Source organism: Mus pahari, chromosome 15 (genome assembly GCF_900095145.1).
Source record: "Mus pahari chromosome 15, PAHARI_EIJ_v1.1, whole genome shotgun sequence".
In the NCBI taxonomy this organism is placed as follows: Eukaryota; Metazoa; Chordata; class Mammalia; order Rodentia; family Muridae; genus Mus; species Mus pahari.
The window spans coordinates 51,901,297-51,924,078 of NC_034604.1; the positions used below are offsets into that span (position 1 = coordinate 51,901,297).

Sequence of the window (22,782 nt, forward strand, 5' to 3'; positions counted from 1 at the left end):
TATATTGGATATTAGTCCTCTATCAGATTTAAGATTGGTAAAAATCCTTTCCCAATCTGTTGGTGGCCTTTTTGTCTTGTTGACAGTGTCTTTTGCCTTCCAGAAGCTTTGCAATTTTATGAGGTCCCATTGTCAATTCTTGATTTTACAACACAAGCCATTGAGGTTCTGTTTAGAAATTTTTTCCCTGTGAGGCAGAGTATTTTAATGGAGCTATTTCGCTGCACCATCATCACTGTAGCCAAAAGGTACAAAGGTATGACCTAGAACAATTGAAGGGCCCATCATCAAATAAAGCAAATTGCGGCATGCATACACGGTAGTATTTGTCTATAGAGGGGAACTGAGTTATACTAATTACGTTAACCTAGAAGACAGCCTGCTAAGTGCAGAAAGCTAAATACCAATATTGTGTGATTTCATGAAATGACCAGAGAGAATTCTATTAACTGTCAAAGGGGCCACAAGGGAAAGCCTGAGTAGCAGTTGTAGGCTTTCTGACTGGGGTGATGCTTACTTGGCAGCCCTGTGGACATTATGAATGCTGCTTCAGTGCTAAACTTGTTCACTTCTCAGCACAGCTCACTTCCATGCATGGACTTGGAGGTAGGCCGGAGGTCAGTCTGCACCCCATTTGTGGATGTTCTCCCCTGTGGTGGTTTGGTTTTGTTTGGAGAAGGGTCTTTCACTCTTCTCCTGGAACTTGCCAGTCTGTGTAGCTTGGCTGGCCTGTGAGCCCCAGAGAAATGCCGGTCTTCACTGCCCACCATTGGTATTTTTACATGGAATCTGAGGGTTGGAATAAGGTCTTCATACTTGAACTACAATCAGTTTCTCACCAAACTATCTCCTCAGCCCCTATCACAATTTTTAAGATGCCACAACATCCCCAAACCCAATTAATGCAATCCCAGGATACGATTTCTCATTGTACTTAAAGCAAAATAAAACGCATAGGAAAGAGATGTTAGTGGACTTTGATGGATAACTGTTTATCATGTTAATTACAGCTCTTTAATTTGTGTATGTGCGTCTGCATTAGTTTTTTTTTTTTTTTTTAAAAGACGGGATCTCCTTATGTTTCTGTAATATGTAGCCCACAACATTCATTATATGCACACCAGACTGGCTTTAAACTCAGGGATGGCAGTCCTATCTGCCTCCTGAGTGTTGGGATTACAGGCAGGTACCACCATACTTGGCTTGCATTGTAGCTTTTGGTGACATTGAAAAATACTTTGAACTATTATGGAAGGGAATCAAAGAGATTTCAGAAGGAATATTTGCATAATTAAAGGAACCCATTTCCTGCTGGTGGAGTTCAGAGCTCCAGACAGTAGTCTTACCTCTAAGACTTAGTGGCTAGCTGGGCTTGGTGGCGCACGCCTTTAATCCCCCAGCTCTCGGGAGGCAGAGGCAGGTGGATTTCTGAGTTCGAGGCCAACCTGATCTACAGAGTGAGTTCCAGGACAGCTAGGACTACACAGAGAAACCCTGTCTTGAAAAACCAAAAAAATACATCGTGGAGGTGAATACATTGTTTATTTTTTTTAAGTTAAATGTAATTTTGGTTAGCAAAAGTACAAATTTCATTTTGTCATTAAGATATAAAAATGAATTTAGATGTTTTCGAGTGTTTAATTGTAGCATTTATTTTTATTGTGTTTTAGTATTAGTAATTCGGGTCAGTTTCTTTTTTGGGGGGTCAATTTCATATTGTAACTTGTAAGAAAAACTCTCAGTGTAAAAATATTTCATCTTTTAAAAATTACTTTTTGAATAGTCTGTATTGAAGTTATGTTTGTATATTTTAGGCTGCTGGACTTGGTCGTATGAAGCCAAACACACTTGTCCTGGGATTTAAGAAAGATTGGTTACAAGCAGATATGAGGGATGTGGATATGTATATAAACTTATTTCAGTAAGTATCTTCTAAATTATTATGTACTTGGCAGAAAAAAAAAATGCAACTTCTTTTTTTTTTAAAGATTTATTTATTTATTATATGTAAGTACACTGTAGCTGTCTTCAGACACTCTAGAAGAGGGTGTCAGATCTCGTTACGGGTGGTTGTGAGCCACCATGTGGTTGCTGGCATTTGAACTCCGGACCTTCGGAAGAGCAGCCGGGTGCTCTTACCCACTGAGCCATCTCACCAGCCCAAAATGCAACTTCTAAAAGCATTCACTCATTTGTTTAAAACAATTGTTTATGTAGTCTTTTCTTTTTTTATTGGTTATTTTATTTATTTACACTTCAACTGTTACCCCTTTTATGGGTTCCCCTCCTCAAATCCCGTATGCCCTTCTCCCTTCCCCCTGCTTCTGTGGGAGCTCTCCTACCCACCCATCTACTCCTGCCTCCCCACCCTGGCATTCTCATACTTGGGGCATCGAGCCTCTGCAGGACCAATGCCCTTTCCTCCCATTGATGCCAAATAAGGCCATCCCTCTGCTACATATGCGGCTGGAACCATGGGTCCCTCCATGTGTTTTCTTAATAGGTGCAGAAAAATGAACGAACCCATGAACTGTCTGGGTTTTAAAATGAGGATCTATTAACAAAATACTGATCTCTCTTTTTATACAAAGCATAGACAAATATACAAATACTTATGTAAATGTACATGTGCAAATAAATCTACAAAATAGCTTCTGTGTGTACAAAATAGTTTATTACCCTTTCCTTTTTCATTATATCTTTATTAATTCTTTGATAATTTCAGTGTTTTTGGAACATATTCATCCCCATTCAATTCTTTCTACCAGCCTTTTCCCATCCAATTTTGAGATTAGTTCCCACCCCCCACTTTTCTAATTGACTCCTTTTTTTCTTTTTTTTTTTTTGCCCAGCTAGTGTGTTCAGTCTACCAGAGGTGGCATTAAAAAACCTGACTCATTCTCCCATGCACTACCAAATCCTCTGTCTTGGGATTTTGTCTTCCTGTGGCTTGTGCATGTTGTCACAATCACTGTGATTTCATAGTGCATCTGTGCTGTTGTGTCTTGAAAAAAGGTTTCTTGAAGGTATCCACCACCCTTAGCTCTTACAATCCTTTGCCCTCTCTTTGGCAAAGATTGAGCCTTGGGGTAAAGGATGTGATGTGAATGTCCAACTTAGAGCTCAGCATTCTGGACTTTTGTTTTTTGCACGTTCATTGCTTAGGGTCTCTTAATTGGCATCTATTGCAAGGATTCTGATTCTCGTGTCTATGGGTGTAGCAATAAGACATTAGAAATACTTTTAATACTCAATACTCTGTCCATTAACCAACTAATATGAATCCTCTCCTGGAGACTATGTCCTGTTGAGCCATAGGTTCTTTGGTCCTTTTAATAGTGTCAGTTATGGGTTCTTTCTCATAGACAAGACCTTAAAGGTTTTATCTTTTAAGACTTAAGTCTTAAATACTGGCAGAAAATGGTTGGTTGCTTCCATAGCATTTGTCACTCTTGCTCCGAGGCCATTATCTTGTCAGGACAGTCATGGTTGGAATTTGCAAGCTTCTTAGCTGGGGGAGATTGAGGCTTCCTTGTCTCCTTTAGTACTGTGCATAGAACCTTCCAGCACCATGAACACTGGCCATTAATGATGAAAAGCTCGCAGGTGAATACCAGCTTGATGTCTCCATGATCTGTGATTCAAGTATGTGGTATTTTAGCAATAGGCTTTTAGCATCAAGTTCTGAAGTTTAGCCTGTAATACTTGGAGGACCCCATTGGCTAATAGCTCAAGAAATGGTAACGCATTTTTGGTACCAGGATTATTTGTTAGAATGGGGTATCTAGTTGGGATAGTGTCCTCTCATTGTAGGGTACTCATTATATGTATATGTATATTTATCTGTTTTACGAAGCTTCTACAACAGTAGGTTTCCAAATGATTTTTTAAAAAAATGCCTTTTCCCATAGTTATTCCTCCCCAGACTCCCCCCTCTGCCTTGCCTCTCATCTTCCAACCCAATTTAACCCATCTTATTCTGTTGTTCCCTATTGTATTTTATACTACTGTGCTGTTTCCCTACTCTTGAAGGCCACTCCTCCCCAGTGCCCTCTTAATAAATTCCTGACTTCTGGGGCATTACAAACAGGATGCATATCTGAACATTTAAAGGTAGCATCAGTAGTGAGAGAGCACGTACCATGTTTATTTTCCTGGATTTGCTTGCCTTATTTGGGTTGAGTGTTTCCAGCTCCATCAATTTACTTGTGAATTTATTTGTCGTAACAGCTGAGTAATCTTTCCTAGATAAAGTAGATGTGACTGTATAGACCGTGCATTCTCTGTAAGTAACCACATATACTCCTTCCTATGTTGTAGCTGTAACTGAGCAGAGTTAGGTTTCACAATGTTGCTTTATAAGGTGTTTGCTATGTCCTACACTAGTATACTGCAAAGATTTGAATTTGTTCCCACTTAGACTAATTCTGCTGCTGGTCTGTGGTTCATCCCTTGAGTTATTTTCATTGTTTGTAGTTACACATACGTGTTTGTCTTTTCCACTTGACATGTCGTTCTGAGCTTACAGTTTTATTTCCCCAGCAGTGTTTATTGTGCAGCTTAGCTTGTTCACGTGGCTTTAACTTCCGGCTTACAGCTTATCCAGTGCATTCCTTTTGTTCCTGGCTTACTTTGCCTCTCTGGTTCATAGACTTTTGTGTATATATTTAATCTTAACAATGCTGTTGTAGAACTGAATTCTTTAATAATAAGAGTTTCTTGGATTTTGCCAGATAAGAGTTATTAAAATTTGAAAAGTACTTTCCTTAGTATTCTAGGATTTGCTCAATAAATTTTTACATTGAGAATTCGTGTTGAGCTATTATCATCAGACAATATTATTTGTTTTAAAAAGCAAACATCAGGGAGAAAGTCTTGTCTTTAGTGGAGTGGTTTGAATATGGAATTGGGATGCCAGTTTTCCTTGTAATTCACTGGAGTTCTCTGTACTGCAATTCCTGCTATGTCTACAGATTTTTTTCATAACTTATTTGAAAAGTCTTTCAAGAAATGATCAGAGGTCATACAGTAGGTGACAAATAAGAATCCTTTAAATGTTAAGTGGTTTTTGTGAACTTTGTGTCTTCTTGTTACTTGGTGAGGAGAACCTCCTTGTAGCTATCTAATTCTGTACTGTGCACGTTGTATATACAGTAACTCAGAAAAGGAAGCCAGTAGAAATAAAGATTAAATCACAGGCTCTCAACGTGTGAGCGCTGTGCCATGTGTGCTGAACTGTTTCCTCAAGGCTCGAGCAGTGAGATGAACTTGCCGTCCTAGGAAACAGCGGCATTGTGGGAAATGGTCTAGTTGCAGTAGTTGTAGTTTCAGGTTGCTTGTAACTGCAGTCTTTCTGGTGTCTGTGTTCACAGACACTCAAGTGCACATGCCTACAGACACATCATGAGAAACAAAATAAAATCTAAAAACAAACAAACAAAAGGCTGCTGCATAAGTCAGTCACCATAGTTTATGGTGGGTGCGCATTGTGGGAAGTTGGGAGGTGGTTTTGTTGAGAGTAGATACAGAAAACTAGACCACACCAAGGCTTTATGGCATGTGAGGTTATGTATGTATAAGTTCCTGACCAGAAACTTATGCATCGTGTGGCATGTCACTAATGCACATTTACATAGTTTCCAAGGGTGCTACAGAAGAAAGGTGTGGGATTAGGACCTAACATGATTCATCTCTCACCAACTGATTTTCAGAGGATATGAAAGAGAGCAGACATTTAGAGCTGAAAGTCATTTTAGAGAGCTGTGATTCCCTTCATTTTATACAAAACATAAGCAGTAACTGGATTCTTCCCTCCATTATAGTGATGCTTTTGACATACAATTTGGAGTTGTGGTTATCCGCCTGAAGGAAGGACTGGATATCTCACACCTCCAAGGTCAAGGTAAGTACTCCTTACATTAAGATTTATTTTTCATTTTTTATTGGTTATTTTATTTATTTACATTTCAAATGTTATCCCCCTTCCCAGTTTCCCCTCCACAAACCACCTCTCTCCTTCCCCTTCTCTCCCTCTATAAGGGTCTCCCCTACCTGCCCACTCACCCCTGCCTCAGTGCCCTAGCATTCCCCTACACTGGGGCATCTACTGAGCCTTCACAGGACCAAGGGCCTCTCTTCCCATAGATGCCTGACAAGGCCATCCTCTGCTACATATGCAGCTGGAGCCATGGGTACTCCCGTGTGTACTCTTGGTTGGTGGTTTAGTCCCTGGGAGCTTTTGGGGGGATCTGGTTGGTTCATATTGTTGTTCTTCCTATGGGGTTGCAAACCCCTTCAGCTCCTTCAGTCCCTGCCCTAACTTCTCCATTGGGGTCTCCACGCTTAGTCCTATGTTTGGCTGCAGACATCTGCATCTGTATTGGTCAGGCTCTTGCAGAGCCAAAGTACGAGTTACTTGGTTAGAAAGTTGTCCCTAATTGTAAGTTCTTCCCTCACTTTCATAGATGCCATCTTCTTCATATCACATGCTAACCATCTTAAGATCAGGTGTGCTTCCGCCAACCATGTCTGTGTCTTCTCTCTGTACAGCTCATATGATAGCTTTATTTTCCATTAATTATTACTAATGGAGAGTATAAAATTTAGTATAAATCATAGTCGTAAGAGAAACAGACATTAGTTATGATTGTAAATTGGCCAAATTTGTTTTAAAAAAATAGAATGAGAAAAATATTTAAATCACTATTAAAATATTTAAATTACTATTTAGGCTATAAAAGTATTAAAAATAATACAATGTATAATCTTTAAAGTATTTTAAAATAAAGGTTAAATTTAAGGTATTTTCTTGCCAACTTTATGAAAATGGGGATTTCCATATCCTTCAAAGAATTTTACGTATTTTAAAAAAATTGAATACCTACCATTTTCTCTTATCGGTTAATTTATGAAATCATCAGATTAGCTGCGTTTAGATAGATTAGAAACATAAACATTCGTAATTTGTTCATGCATTTAAACTCCTTAACCTTATACTCTTCTTTAAGAGTAGTCTGCAACTTTGAAGAAACACTTTGAGGTCTCTATGAAACAAGCAAGTTTGGCTTGCTGTAAATGTGTTTTCTTTTCCTGGAATGAACCTGGCAAAACCTCATTTGAAGTCTTATAGCAGTGGCTAAGTTTAGAGAATGTAACTCATACCTATTAACACTGCGTAATTAGTAGTGGTGTTCCTTTTTCCCTCAAAAAAAATAACGTATTGTTCAGTTCTGTTATTTACTGGGGATTAAATATGACTGAAATATTTTAAAACTATCTTCTACCAGGTATGGTGGCGTACACCTTCAATCCCAGGACTTGGGAGGCTGGCGGATCTCTGTCCAGGACAGCCAGGCTATCACATAGAAAAACCCTGTCTCAAAGAAAAAGAAAAAAAAAACCTTTATCCACTTGTAATCACTATGAAGTCCTGTTATGAAAGCCTTGTCCATTGCTGAGATGTGGTGTTGGGCCCACGTGGATGGTTTCTAAAGCCCCAACCTTTTTCAGAATTTTATAGGCAGGGCAGCTTTGCCCAGTGACACTCCTCATAGGCTTGTTGGGAACAGCAAAGAGGTAAACCCTCACATCCCTTAGTTTAATGCTGGTTCCTGGATCCTGTAGCTTCTCGGGTGTCTCTCCATCCACACACATCAATGATGGGAATTATGGACAGATTATCAATTTCATATCATATTTTTCTTTATATTTTTTTTACAGTAGAAGTTAAATATTATTTACCAAAATCTGAAAATGTTGGTACCTCCACTGTGATTAATATGAAAGGCTGTACCTCGGACATTGACCTTGTAGTCGTAGAATAGTTTCCTAGGGCAGTGTCCTCTATGTGCATGTGGACATTTGTCACATCTCTATATTTTTTTTATATTATAACTCCTTTTGAGAGTAGAGCTTTTTTTTGAAAGCCTACATATCATCTTTTTGCCTATTATATTCTATTTTTGTCTGATTTCTCATTTATTACTTAACTCCCCAGAATGTGACTTAGCCACTTGTGGTTGGCATATTTAAATGGATAGTCATTTTAAACATTATAGGTGTTTCTTAAGAAATCCTTCATCACAAGGAATACTGGTTACCTTTTAATTATTAATCCATGATACTTTGCATAGTTAAAATATGATTTTGATACTTTTTAAAATACTTTCATATCTATAGAAGAATTATTATCTTCACAAGAAAAATCACCTGGTACCAAGGATGTGGTAGTAAATGTGGATTACAGTAAAAAGTCAGATCAGGATACTTGCAAATCATCTGGCGAAAAACCTACCACACAGAAAGGTAAGGTTCATTCAAACAAGATTTTATTAGCGGTTATATTTTAATGTGGAGGCATTGGCTTTCATGTATAATATGTACAACAAAGGCCCTTTTCTTAAGCTAGAATTGTTTGTTTCTAGTTGGCCGGGTAAAATTTGTGCCTCAAAACTGACTGCAAAATGAGTAGCAATGTTAAAGTGTTTGCTTGCCTTAAATAAGAAGTCATGTCAATTGATGAGTTATTAACATGAGCTTTAGTTGTTCAATTGATGAGTTATTAACATGAGCTTAAGTTGTTTGCTTTTAGTATTTTTGTTTGAAAGTGTGAAGAACACATTCTTTTTCATGAGGCTTTCATCTCAAATTGTGTATCATGTTGTAAGGAAGAGGAATGACTTCCAAATCTTACTCTCCCACCCTCACTCTCGTATCTCCATCTGTCCTGTTCCAGCTGATACGCAACAAGAAAGAAATCTGCACTGTAAATCATCAAGCCATAGTGTGCTTTTGATTTCTCTAAGATGACTGCTATCCTTTTCGTGAATGATAGCCTTGGACAAACCATGTCTCTGTGCAATTTATCTTTTAGATTATTTGAACGCATTAATGTTGCTTTTTATTCTTTTCCTGTGTAACTTGCCTAGAGTAGTAGTAGAAAGTGCAGTCTGCACACATTTCCTCTCTCAGTCCTTGATGGCTTTAGTATTCCTTTCTGTATTGTCTCTACTTCATGAGCTTTTTCTGTTCATTTTTTGCGTTTAGTTTAATTTATATGTACTTTTTTTTTTTTTTTACCCTTCTCCATTTTCTTGCCTGAGACAGACCCTTTCTGTATAGTCTATGAGGAATCAGTGTATGCAGTCATATTGATCATTTTCTAGAAATGCACCACATCTAGGTAGATATTAACATGTGCATCAACTTATGAATGTATGCTACAACTTCATATTTTTAAACAATAGGAAACTAGGTTAGTACATTTCTACTCTGTTGTAAAAATTTAGATGCATTACCCCAATTTAAAGAGTCATTTTGGGAGTGGGTAAGAAGGCCCACTTGGAAAAATGCCGCTGAGTCTTATGACTTAGTTGAGTTTGCTCCCTGGTGCCCTCAGGGTGGAAGGAGAGAACGGAGCCCTACAAGCTACCCTCTGCTGACACTCACCGGCACAGATGAGTCATATTGTAAACCAGTTCAAGTGCCGCGGAGGCTTTGACATTAAACTCCTTTAAATGACTATAAATTACCCATCACTATATTCAAAATCAGATATACTTAATATCTTATTACTTTATGATAGTAATATTTATAGCTTAATTATATAGCATACATGAAAGTTGTTATATAGCTTGATTTTCTGTTTTCTATTTGACAAATTCTCAAAATCAGCATGTATAAGAAGGGCAGATACTATGTAAAAACTCTTCAGTATTTGGAACATTATAATATAGTTACACAGGCACAGAATTTAGTTTTATCTCTCTTGCCTACTAAGGCATATGATATACAAGGACACACACATATTAGAATACCCTGTAATTCCTTGGCTTGTGCCAGTCCTAATCTCATTTCATCAATGCCTGAAATTTTATAACCTTAGGAGGTAGGTATGTTTTCTACCATTGAGTAAGCAAGGCATTAATTAACCAGCTCTGGCTCATACTAGGAAAGTGTATGTGATGCCATTGGAAGCCAGAGTCTTACTCAGGATCCCACTGCAGAATGTTCTTTCTTTTGTAAGTCTTGAGTTTTTACTTGCCTTAAACAACAACAACAACAACAACAAATTAAATTCAGGGGGGAAAGGAGTTAGGAAAACTGCTTATCCCAGAAAACAAATTGGTGAATATTTAAAACATAAATTGGTAAATGTATGCATACATGCATATGTACATGAACTTAATTTGAAGAAAATGACTCCTTTACAAACTGACATTTACATACAAGACTTCTATCTGATTAAATTCCTTAATATTTCAAGTACAGATTGACTTGTACAAATACTAGGTGCCTTTAGTCTTGTGTAGTGACATAGTGACGTGTTTAAGGCTATGTATTATCTGCAGAGATAACAGCTCAAAGTCATGCTTTCATTGTACACACTGTAGTTTGACATTGTCAACTAATTTCAAGTATGAAAGCTTAAAGTTTACAAAATCTGCTGGCTTTTTTGAATAATTTTGCAGAAATAAAATTTCAGGGTGGGTGTTAATCATTCACTCTGTGTGGTATATAGAAAATATGTTTTTAAAATATTAAACACTCAGTATAAAAAGATAACTAATTTTCAGTCTTAATCATTTCTCATGGGCTGTTGCTTCTCACTGTCTTGTTTATAATGTGCTCTATTTACATTTCCAAACTTTATGATTATACAGGCAATTAACTTCATATTTTGTGTTTTTTAAACATAATCTAGATGAGGAAGAGGATGGCAAGACTCCAACTCAGCCACTGTTGAAAAAAGGCAGGCATTGTTCATCATTTTATTTTATTCCCTTCCATATTGTTAACTCTTTAATTCCAACCCTGTTATTTTCCTTTTATTTTAATTTAGTTTTAATTTTCATGGTGAGGTGATATTACAGTTATCTATTAAATGCAGATTAGCAAAATTAATATTGTTCCAACTGAAGCACTAAATCTCACTGGGACAAGCTGTTATTTCACAGTCTTTTGAACCATCATAGTGTTTCTGAAATACTCAAACCTGGAAAGGCAGGGTTTTTGTTTCTGGTTTTTCTTAATTAAACTGCATGGTTGAGAGGATAAGCAGACACTGGATGAGGTTTCTGTGCAGTGTCACTTGCATTCTTCACCATCAGTTGTACCCAGCCAAATTCTCGATTTTGATACTAATATATTTTTTGTTTCAAAAATTGCGATATTTCTCACAGTCATGCTGCGTTTGGGAGATACAGTCATGTCCGCGCACATGAATTTTATGGGAAGGAGAGAGGTGAGAGTTACGGAGCAGTGTGGTTTGGTAGCCATATTTCATCACGCAGAATCATTTGTCCTGTTTGCTTACATCCTGGCAGCATGGAAAGTGAATGATGGACTTCTGGGAAATGACCAGAGTTCCTTCTGTGAATTTCTGTTTTTAAAATTGTGTTACTGGAGTTTCATAATAGTCATTTGCTTGCTCACAGAGTCAATGCTTTTTTTTTTTTTTTTTTTTTTTTAAATTCCTAGAAATGTAACTGGGAACTTCTTTCATACATGCAACAAGTTTGTATCCTTTCCAAGGAGTTCCCACCATCTTTCTGTTACTTAGAGAAAGATGTAGTTATATGGCTTTAAAAATTGGGCATCCCATATTGAGGAGACAGATAATAAATGAACACATTTCCCTGATAATTGTAAGAGTAATTGGTATTTCTCCAATCATCTTGCAAATACAGCTTTTATTTAATACTTTTGAACTCATTGAGATACCAGATAATAAAAGAAATATTAAGGAACAAGTATAAGCTTGGTTTGTTAGCCTAAAAAAACTTGTCCAAAAAAAACCCCCAAAAAACAAAATAAGCTTTGTTAGTAATTGTTTGGTATTTAGGATTCCTGCACATTCACCAATATATTAGACATTTGGATAGTTTGAATAAGTTTGCCTATTGTAAAACAAAAGAAACTTTTTTGTACTCAAATTATCTGTTATAAGCTCCTTCAGGCTTATGATGGAAGCCATATACAGCTATCTGCATATCAGTATCTGAATTTATAAATGCTATGAAATTCTAGGAATATGGTGAAAAGAGATTTCACATTTACTTTCCTTATGTCATAATTTTTTGCTTAATCCTTCAGAATCCAAAGGCCCTATTGTGCCTCTAAATGTAGCCGACCAGAAGCTTCTTGAAGCTAGCACACAGTTCCAGAAAAAACAAGGGAAGAATACTATAGATGTCTGGTGGCTTTTTGATGATGGAGGTAAGACCATGAATATATTTATTTTATAAAGAATTACTGAAAATGTAAGAATAGTGCTAAGAAATGGCATACATTCTTCATGTGTTTCCCCCATTCAGGTTTCACTAGCATTCTCAAACAGCATAAGAATCAACGTGAGAATTATATGTCTCTTCAGGGTCCTTCATATAGCAGATGGCTTTGGCTCTTCCTTGAACTTTATGATTGCCATTTTATTAACTATTATAGACCAGTTTATAGAATGTCACTCAATTTGGAATGCCGTTAGATTGGTCACAGTCAGTTTTAGTTAATGAATCTGTGGCAAAAATTGCACAGAAATGGTACTGTGCATTTCTGTCTATGTCTTACCAAGAGTGTCATGTTGAGTAAAGTGTATTTTTTTTCAGGCTTATCCCCTGAAAACTTGCTTTATCCTCTTTATGATTACAGATGGGGTGATAGGGCTTCTTGGAAGTTCTGCAAATAAACCATTCTTCTCACTCACGTTTCTGAATCAACTCTTGTGACTCTGGGTGATACATTTTCACTCTCAACAATCCTCCTTCATAACTGTCTGGCATTCATTGTAATGAAGAGCTTGTCTCTTCATTTTAAGTCATTGATTCTTACTTTATCCAAAAGGATATAATGTGTTGTCATCATTTGTTTGGTTTTCAAATTGTCCATGTCTAGCCAGCAGGATCTTCCCTTGCTTCCCTAGGCTGACTTAATGTGTTCATTTATCAAATGGTATGCATTTTGGGAGTCCCCTCCTGAAATATGTATATTTTAGGCTTATCTCTTCCTTGTTGTGGGAAGAACCTTTTATCCAAGAACTCTTGGTTCCTTTTAATGAAGAGTAGTATTTAGATGAAGCAGTATGCTTGTGGCTTCTTGGATAATACTTTATTAGGCTACCTCAGTGGACAAAACTGGGGAAAATTTATAATGTGTATGTACTATGTAGAGCTTCAAAGCCAATTTCAATCTACCTTTTTTTTTCCTCTTTCTATTTCAGTGTGAAGCTTCCTCATACTAGGCTGTATTCATTTCCTTTCCCTTTCTATCTGCAGCTAATTTTTCCGACTGCCTAGGCCACCCTCTGATTTGATTGCCTATATAAAGAACTACTGTTCTTAGCCTGGACCTCGATTCTTGAACCCCCCTCCCTGACAGACTTGACAAGGGAAGACAAAAAAAGAGTTTTACTTTGAATTGTTTTTTGAGACCAAGTTGAAACTGGTTCTTATGTTTGCAGTATTAGCAATAAAAAAAAAAAGGACTTAACTGTATTTTTATAATTCAGGTTTGACATTGTTAATACCCTATCTTCTGACTACGAAGAAAAAGTGGAGAGATTGTAAGATCCGGGTGTTTATTGGTGGAAAAATAAACAGAATCGACCATGACCGGAGAGCGTAAGTTTGTTTTAAGTTGAAGAACATTAATCAAATAGCCGTATGATGATAGAGATTTGATAAAATAAAAACTACATGGGCCTGGAAGTATTAACCGTACTGCAAAAGTCTCATTAAATAGAACATCATTCTCATTCTCTTTCATTTAACCTCCATGTTTAAGTTATAAATACATATTTTCCTTACACGTTATATTTTAACACATTGGCATTTTAGAAAGTCTCTACTAATACCTGCTCTGTCAGATGTTTGAAGCAGATCGTTAATCTTTTGAGATTTTTAATCTACTCACTCTAGATAGGGATCCCATGACATAACCATACACACACCACCAATGTCCAACTTGGTGAACCAATGAGTTTTATTGGGGTTATTTACAGGCGTATAGGTGAGGGGTTACTTGCAGGAGCAGAAGTGATTCAATGACAGCAACATTGCCAAAGCCCACCCCAGCATGGGTGATAGCTCACAGAAGCTGTGAAACTTAGGGTACACTGCACAGCCTGCAGGCAGTCAGCAGGCTGAAGAGTGGCCTTGTTTGTGCCTTTTGCAAGAAACTCAGGTCTAACCCTCATCCTGGCAGCTTAGCTGCTTTTTGCTTGCAGACAGCTGGTCCTCTGGTCTCAGGGTCTTCTTTGCAGCTTGGCTAGTCTGAGGGTGACTCTCAGCAGCTTTATTGCTTCCTCTGGGAGAGAGGAACCCAGTGAATATGGTCAATTTCAGGAACTTCCTGAAGTTCTTTTGAGTTATCTTTCTACTTAACACTTCTCTGCAAGATAGAGTGTATCAGGGTGGGAGGAAACTGTTATACAACAAAGTGCCTCATTGTTTTGAACCCAGCTCAGTTTTCAGCACTAGGCTTGAGTGTTTCTCCCCATTTCCTCTCTCCAACACATTTCTTTCCTGAATTGACTAATAGTTGAGACCACTCATCGTGTTTCTTAAATTTTAGTCTTGTAGGCTCTATAACACTTAGCAGATGGTTAAGATATACTAGAATTTAGTTAGGTATTTTCACTGCAACAGTAAATTGTGTAGGATATACTTGTCATACTTTCCTTTTTAAAGCTTTTTATTAAACATAGGTGTTGTGTTGTCTATTGCTTTTCTTGGGTGCTTCAGCTTGCTGTTGTTACCCCTAATATTTAGTGACTCCTGACCCAGACCTTGAACATGGTCTTTACCAAATGTGAGACTTGGCGTACTTTCTCTCACCATCTCCAAAGACTGAACTGAATCTTAAACATGGCTTTAAAGGTTTTATTTGGGCCTTAAGATATTTTAAGATAAATCTAATAAGTAATAACCCAAACTAACTTAAAAGAGACTTTATTGTTATTAAATATATGTTTGCAGTATGCTTTGACTAAATCAAGTGAGCTGTCCCGTTTCATTATGGACAGCCTTCTTTGCTCACCCGTGATTAGCTGCTGTATTAGTTGCTTCCTCACTGCTATGAGGTGCCTGACACGTTGAGAGAAGGGAGGGCTTGTGATAGCTCACAGTCGGAGGGTCCAGTAGTCCGCCAGAGGAGGAAGGCGTGCTGGCTGAGTATGCAGCAGTTGATCACATTGGGTCTGCAGCCAGGAAACAGAAAGAAGCATCGCTGCTCAGTTTTTCTGGAAATTTACTTAGTGACACAGCCAAAAGTATGCCTTCTAAGTGATTCCAGATGCAGTGAAGATTTCCATGTTCATTAAGCAGGGAGATAGACAGACTATAGTCATCTCTACTTGGGCAGTTGCAATGTTTTCTTTTTTAATGGAGAGTATGAGCTAATTCAGGAAATTTGAGCAGCAGCTGATAGATTTTCCCCTCAAAGTCATCTTACCACATGTGTAGGGAGTGGGGATGCTTGTGAACATCCTTTCTGAGTCTGTTCTTCTTGTCATAGGATGGCTACTTTATTGAGTAAATTCCGAATAGACTTCTCTGATATCATGGTCCTTGGAGATATCAACACCAAACCAAAAAAAGAAAAGTAAGTTGCTGGATAAATTATTCTCTATACATTTCCAGTTCCAGTGGTCTGTGCATGTGCAGGTAATTTGACTTGAAATGATTAGCCACACTTTTTCTCTACCCTGAGTTACAGTAAATGATGTAGTAATTGGCTTGCCAGTGATACCGGAGCAAGCTTTTAGGAATTCTTAGCTTTCAGAGAGGACTTCACTTCTTTACACACTTCTGAAATTGTTAGTGCCACAGAAGTTCCAGATAGGTTTAAGTTTCTGATATTTCTTGCCCACAGTCGAAGAAAGCATTCTATCGCAGCTTTGATATGATCATGTCCCTTGTTATTTTATACTGTGAAAATCTGAGCGTTTCCCTATAACCGTTGTTGTCAAGACTCTTTTATTCAAAGTTTCTACTCGGATTGTCTTCCTAAAAATGGCACAAAGAGGCAGTTTCTGTCTGTGCATATTTCAGTAGCTATAATTGTAGTTAGTTTTAGGTATATGTTGAGTAAGTTACAGGGCTGGGATAAGAATTATGTTTCCCATTGATTTGGAGATGATTTGCTATTTGAGCAGAGTTGTACTTGATGTGTCAATCTGAGGCATCACTTTGGCTAACATAGCACTGTTTAGGTTGAGGGGCTGATACAGGCAAGACCTAAGTCTGCCGAGTTTGAGAGCTTGGGAATTACTGCTTTTTACCTAAATTATAAAGATTGTTACAAGTTATTGTTTACTATTTAAGATGTTCTTGATACGTAATTTAAAATAAGCTTGTTGGTATTCTCTCTACTCTTTAAAGTATTGTTGCTTTTGATGACATGATTGAGCCGTACAGACTTCATGAAGATGATAAAGAACAGGATATTGCAGATAAGATGAAAGAAGATGAGCCTTGGCGAATCACAGATAATGAGCTTGAGCTTTATAAGACTAAGGTATTCTTCACTTCTGTGTCCTTTTCATCAATCTTACATAGAATTCAATAGGATTACTGCTGCTATAAATACCAAGCACTGTGATTTAATATTGCTCCATAAATTAAACTTCCATTAAGGTCATTTAATATATGAATGAAGCAGCATCCAATATATTTCTAAATGTTACTTTATTACACAAAATCTATTTTTGTTTTTGCTGTTTTACAAACCATGCTGCTTCTGCTTCTTCTGCTTCCTCCTTCTTCTCCTCCTCCTCTTCTTCCTCCTCCTCTTCCTCTTCTTTGTTTGTCTCCCTCCTTCTTTGGTAGTGCTGAAGATCTAGCCCATAGCTGCATGGGCATACACACTGTACTCTAAGTTCTAATCTGCCTTACACTGGTGACAATTCTAATTGCAGGGTATTTAGGAATGATTCTGCCATTTTTCATTTCAGACATATCGACAGATCAGGTTAAATGAATTATTAAAGGAGCATTCAAGCACAGCTAACATTATTGTCATGTAAGTATTGTTGGAATATGGTTTAGGCTATTTATGAAAGTGCATTTGTGTATCTATGTGTCTGTTTTTGCTATGATAACATACTATGGTAATAGTACTTCATGATTCTTTTTTGTTTATTTGTTTGTTTGTTCAAGACAGGGTTTCTCTGTGTAGCCTTGGCTGTCCTGGAACTCACTTTGTAGACCAGGCTGTCCTCCAACTCAGAAATCCGCCTGCCTCTGCCCCCCAAGTGCTGGGATTAAAGGCGTGCGCCACCATGCCCGGCCCAAGTGCTAATTCTTAGAAGATTCTTTGTAGATTTTCATATATTGAGTTTTGTATTTATACCATTCTCTTCTTCCCTCTCCCCTCTCAACGCTCACATGTCCAGCTTGCTTCCTCTCAAATTTGTGCCCTTTTCTTTAATCATTATTGTTATGATGAATTAAGTAAGTAAGTAAGTTGTTATCACATATATCACCAAATCCACTTAGTGTTACTCATGTTTTTAAGACTGGCCACTTGGAGAAGACTGACCAACCCCCATCCACACTGGCAGGCCAGGGAGTGCTGTCAGGCCCTATGTCAGGGCACAGTTCCCTGTCACTGTTGGACATCAGACACACCCACTCACGGCCCTCTAGCTTTTACAATCTTCCTGTCCCCTCCTAAGCCATATTCCCTGAGCACATATATCAAGTGGCATTGAGTAGCCCAAGTTCTGTTATTCTGCAAACTGTGCCCGTGCCCTCCTCAGTGCTCTCTGAGTCCTGGATGGAGAGTGAAGGGCACACGTGTGATAAGAGATGCCATTTATGCCTGAGAACTCAGTCACTTACTAGGCACTTTGATAAATTGTGAGTCTGCATTAATGACTGCCCTGTGCAGAGACCCCTGACCAAAGCTGAGGGCAGCACGAACTGCAGGTGTGAACATGCTTAGGCAGTTAGACTACATGATTATTTAGCAGAACAGTAGAAGCAGGTTACCCACTATGGCCAGTGACATCCCCAGCCCTGCTTCTAACCCTGTTCACAGGACCAGACATGATTTCCCTCCTGTAGAGCAGGCCTTAGATCCTGCCACATGGTCACACCACTATTGGTTGGTTTGTGTATTTTCTGTTACGTTTTGTGCTTGTTTAATCTATAGTTCAGGCTGACTTTAAACTTGGAGCAGCTCTTTCTGCCTTTGCCTATCAGTCTACAAGACCTGGCTAATAAGTGCTTGGAGTTAATCAAAAGGACTTTACCTATAAACAGGAAAACTCAAACTTTAAAATATAGATGCTTTCACGATGTGGAGCTAGCGATTTATACATGAATAAGAGACTCACTGTACCCTTGTATTAATAATCTAAGTAATTTTTAAAATGTTATTCTGAACTTTAATGTTCATATTTAATTTCCCGGCAGGGCCACAGGTATGAGTGGCATGGGGAAGGCTATGGCGGTAGACTGTGGATCCCAGACAACTTTCTCATGAAGATAACTCTGTGCTATTTAGAAGGTTTACTTGGGTAGTGGTTGGTGTCTGAATCTGCCCCCATGTTGCCTGTGCAGCTGGTTTCTGTTCTAACAGGCTAAATTTGAATTAGATACAAGTGTCAGTGCCTGTTTGAGCCTCTGCTGAACCGTGTTACATAGACATGACTTAAACATGGATTTCTTCAACCCTGAATCCTGTGTTCCTTAGGCTAAAAGAAGAGCTCAGGCACCTAGATGTCATAACACTAAAACACTAAAGAACTGTTATGGTGGCCGAGCACATTGTCAGTTTCCACTGTTGGTGGGAGAGACAGTAAACCATAGAAATTTAGAATGAATCCTTATAGGTCAAAAAGTCACTACCATGTTCCGTAGATAGAAATAAAAGTTCACAAGAAAAGATAAAGTTAATAGAGTTATTATAGTTCATTTTTCACGTACAACATCCATTTACAGTTTTCTTCTAAAGAATCCTTAGTGAAGGGAAAATTTGAAATCAATATTAAATAGGAATTTTAGGTGTTGAAGTTCAAACAAATTCTTACTCTTATGGACAAATGTTTGAAAATCTTTTCAAACCTAGAAACCTCTGTAAGAAGTCACTGCTACATTTATACAGAATCCCTCCATTCAGAAATATCTTTTCACAGGGATTTGGACCTAATTAATACTGGCTTCATTTTCGCCTCAGTATCTCTCTCATTCTGGTCCTAGGAGTCTTCCAGTTGCACGGAAAGGCGCCGTGTCCAGCGCTCTGTACATGGCTTGGTTAGAAGCTCTCTCGAAGGACCTGCCACCAGTCCTCCTGGTTCGTGGGAATCATCAGAGCGTCCTTACCTTCTACTCATAACTGTTCTGCACCATGGACTTCCTCTAAGAATGGCACTTCAGTGCCTAGTCAAAGTGACTGAATCGTCAGGAACACCACAACATCACAGTGGCGAAAGGGGACTGCTTCACTACTTCATTATTTGAAAGCACATGGAAAGTTGCCCCATTGATAGATAGATGGAGACTTCAGTTTTAGTCTACTCCAGATCTCAATCTTAATGACTGCTAATTCGTTCTTGTTGGACTGAAGTTCATGAGAGTAAAATTTTCCTTTGCTACTTGAAAGCAATAAGAGTGAGTTATTTTTTGATTGCCGAAAGGAGTACAAAGCCTTTAGCCTTGAGGTGCCTTCTGAAATTAACCAAATTTCATCCATAGATCTATCGTCTTTTGTAAATTTCTAGAATGTTAAACTCTGCCTTCAGATGTTATTCTTGTTTTTAATCTCTGTCATCCTAAGTGGACACTGCTTTTCTCCTCCCACCGACCAGTTAGTGTTGAGAACTGTGTGTTTTGTATTACTTTTGTAAAAGTATCTGTTAGATACTGAAGAAGATTAGGAAAAGCTAATAAAATATGTGGGGAAAGTATCCAAAAAATGGAGCCCAAGGTTAGGTTCATATGAATATATATATATATATATATATATATATATATATATATATATATATGCATTTAGAGCCAGGAAAAAGAGGCCCAGACCACCATTTCTAACTTTCAATTAGAATTATGAATTATTTCTTTTAAATCATAGAGATGACTGATGATCTACTCAGTACTTCATGTATAATGCTTAAAAACAAAACAAACACTTTTTTTTAAAAAACAAAATCTTGAGATCATTTGTATTATTTTTAAAAAATCTCTTTTGCTTTAGAATTTTCTCTCAAATGTGAGGGACTTTTATGACATGAAATTTAGACAAAGCAGTGCCATTTAATAGAACATTTCAATAAACACTATGGGGATTTCACTGTCCTATGCCATCCTTTATTTTAAAAAAAAAGATTAAAATTTTATCAATGGTTAAATGGACCACTGTTTCCTTAGTGAAATGGTTTTAGGCTTAATTTATTCAAGTATCAAGTACATTTAGTCTTAATACACTCAGGTTTGAACAGATTATTCTGAACATTGAAATTTAATCCATTCTTAATACTTTAAAACTTGTGTTAAAGAAAACTGCCAGTTTGTGCGTTTGACCTTGTCGTCTGCTAATGCACTCGACAGCGCGCATGTGCACACGTGCTGCCTGAAAGCTTTATATGCATACAGATGGTGCCCATGTGCACATGTGCTACCCTGAAAGCTTTATATACAGTTGTTAGTGTGAAGTTTCTCAGCTTCAAGGAAGGATTTTCTAAAAACATTTCAAGGGATTCATATCTACATGTCTGTATATGTGTATGTTATGCATACACAGGTGCATATGTGTATATGTAAAGAAATTTATGTTGCCAGTGTTTCAGATTTTAAAGTGATCATGATTTGGTAGATTACAGATATTTTTTGTTGTTGTTGTTGTTTTAGTTTTTTCTTTTCTTTTTCTTTTTTTTTTTTTAAGTAAACATTCAAGTCAGACAAGACGTTACAGATTTCGCAGAGGACAGAGACAATTTGAAGACTATAGTGTGACTTCATACAGTTATCCATTTAGGTAAAGGGCCGACAAGTGGATGGTCTGTAAGTTTCGGTGGAGAACATACCCAGACTTCAGTCATCTTAAGGGAAGTGTCAGAAAAGCATTCTCAGTTGTGGGGTATTTGTGCTGCATGGATGCAGACTGGGTCAATAGCAGCTGGACATCTCATTTCCATTCAGAATATTAAGAAAACAGGTTAAATGATTTTTTAAAAAGTTTTTCTTATATTATAATACAATATTTTCCATTTGTTGTAAATTTTTGCAGAGTTTAGGGCAGTATAAAAGAGTCCTATTAGAGCCGGGCGTGGTGGTGCATGCCTTTAATCCCAGCACTTGGGAGGCAGAGGCAGGCGGATTTCTGAGTTCAAGGCCAGCCTGGTCTACAGAATGAGTTCCAGGACAGCCAGGGGTATACAGAGAAACCCTGTCTCAAAAAACAAAACAAAACAAAAAAATCCTATTAGGAAACCATACCATGTGTGAATTTGCTGAATGGAAGCTAGGGCGTGGGCTGAGTGCTGCACAGGTAGACTTGCCTGCCTTTTACTTTTAACGCTTCCCCCCGCCCCCATTCAGGAAACTTCATTATGAACTGTACTACAGAAATGAAATATCATACATCTTACATGTGTGTTTAAAGGACACACAATGGATCTCATGCACCTAACAGGGAGGGTGATACTGTTGGTGATGTAATGTCAGCAGCAGCTTTCCACTTTTAAAAACTACATTACGTTAGCTAACTCTGGCTGCCGGGTCAGACAGTCTCAAGGTTGCAGTCGTACTCTAAAGTGAAAATTTTCAACGATTAATTCTTAGAGATGCTAGCTAGTATTAAAGCTATTTTTATTTTATGCCGACTTTTGATTATTTTGATGCCAAATTATTTTTTAGTCCTAATCATTGATAATAACTTAAAAATAATTATGCAGTGGCCTTTGAGCTCCTCATTATGATAGGTAAAAAATTCGGTGGGTTCAAAGAGAACATTGGTGTTGATTATTAACAGGCAACTAAATCAGATATTTATTTGTTGCGTCTTTTCCTTTATGCTTTAAGTTTTCCTCTACACTTTTTTTTCATATTACTTTCTGACATGTGTGTATGTGTGTGTGTGTGTGTTTTTTTTTTTTAAGACTATGGAAATAATTTAAAGAGTTGAGCTCTGGTGATTATCTGCTAAGTTTGAAATGTAATATTTTGATAATACTGTACTGTTCCTGTGACAGATGCTTTTGTAATGTTTTAACCCTGAGCATTGCAGTTGCTGCTTTGTACAGAAGTTACTGCAATAAAGGAAGTGGAGTCATCACAACTTTAATATCTACTCTTGCTTTTACCTGCCTTGGCCAGCCCTACGGTTTCATGTCACTTACGTGACTAACACTCCCTTTGTGCCTGTGTCTGAAGCGGCTTTGGTGAAGTGGAGCGAGCTGTTTTCCACCTCCAGTCTTCAGACGGCTGACTGTCGCTTCTGACTTCACTAAACTGTTCAGAGCACTGCTGTAGCTTTCCTAATTCCTAGTTTAGGGCCAGACTTCTCAGGGGGAAACTAAACGAGTAAAACGGAGTCATGTTCCTTAAATTTATTTTTTATTTTTATTTATTTATTTTTTGCTCCTGGGATTTTTTTGTTTATCTTGGTAAGCTGATTTGCAGTTTACAAAGCATTTTTCCCTTGCTCATTTGAACCCTTCAGTGTGTTACACGTGCTTTTATTCTTAAGAAAGCAACTTAGAGCAGTTACAAAGTTTGCTAAAGGTTATAGACGTTGCTAAGGACATTGGCCCAAGCTCGGGATCTGTGCATTCAATGCTGTTCA

General features: G+C 37.7%; 1 protein-coding gene across 1 annotated transcript in view; it reads left to right on the top strand.

Annotated features, from left to right (window-relative positions):
- The window catches only part of Slc12a2 (solute carrier family 12 member 2), a 69,521-nt gene extending 49,565 nt beyond the window's left edge, over positions 1-19,956 (top strand). The window contains exons 17-26 of the mRNA XM_021214327.2: positions 1,815-1,921; positions 5,823-5,902; positions 8,179-8,304; positions 10,703-10,750; positions 12,094-12,216; positions 13,505-13,616; positions 15,511-15,597; positions 16,377-16,512; positions 16,949-17,016; positions 19,200-19,956. Of these exons, the coding sequence (XP_021069986.1) occupies positions 1,815-1,921; positions 5,823-5,902; positions 8,179-8,304; positions 10,703-10,750; positions 12,094-12,216; positions 13,505-13,616; positions 15,511-15,597; positions 16,377-16,512; positions 16,949-17,016; positions 19,200-19,335 (1,023 nt within the window). The 3' untranslated portion in view covers positions 19,336-19,956. The remainder of the gene's footprint in view (positions 1-1,814; positions 1,922-5,822; positions 5,903-8,178; positions 8,305-10,702; positions 10,751-12,093; positions 12,217-13,504; positions 13,617-15,510; positions 15,598-16,376; positions 16,513-16,948; positions 17,017-19,199) is intronic.
- Positions 19,957-22,782: the final 2,826 nt, after the last annotated feature.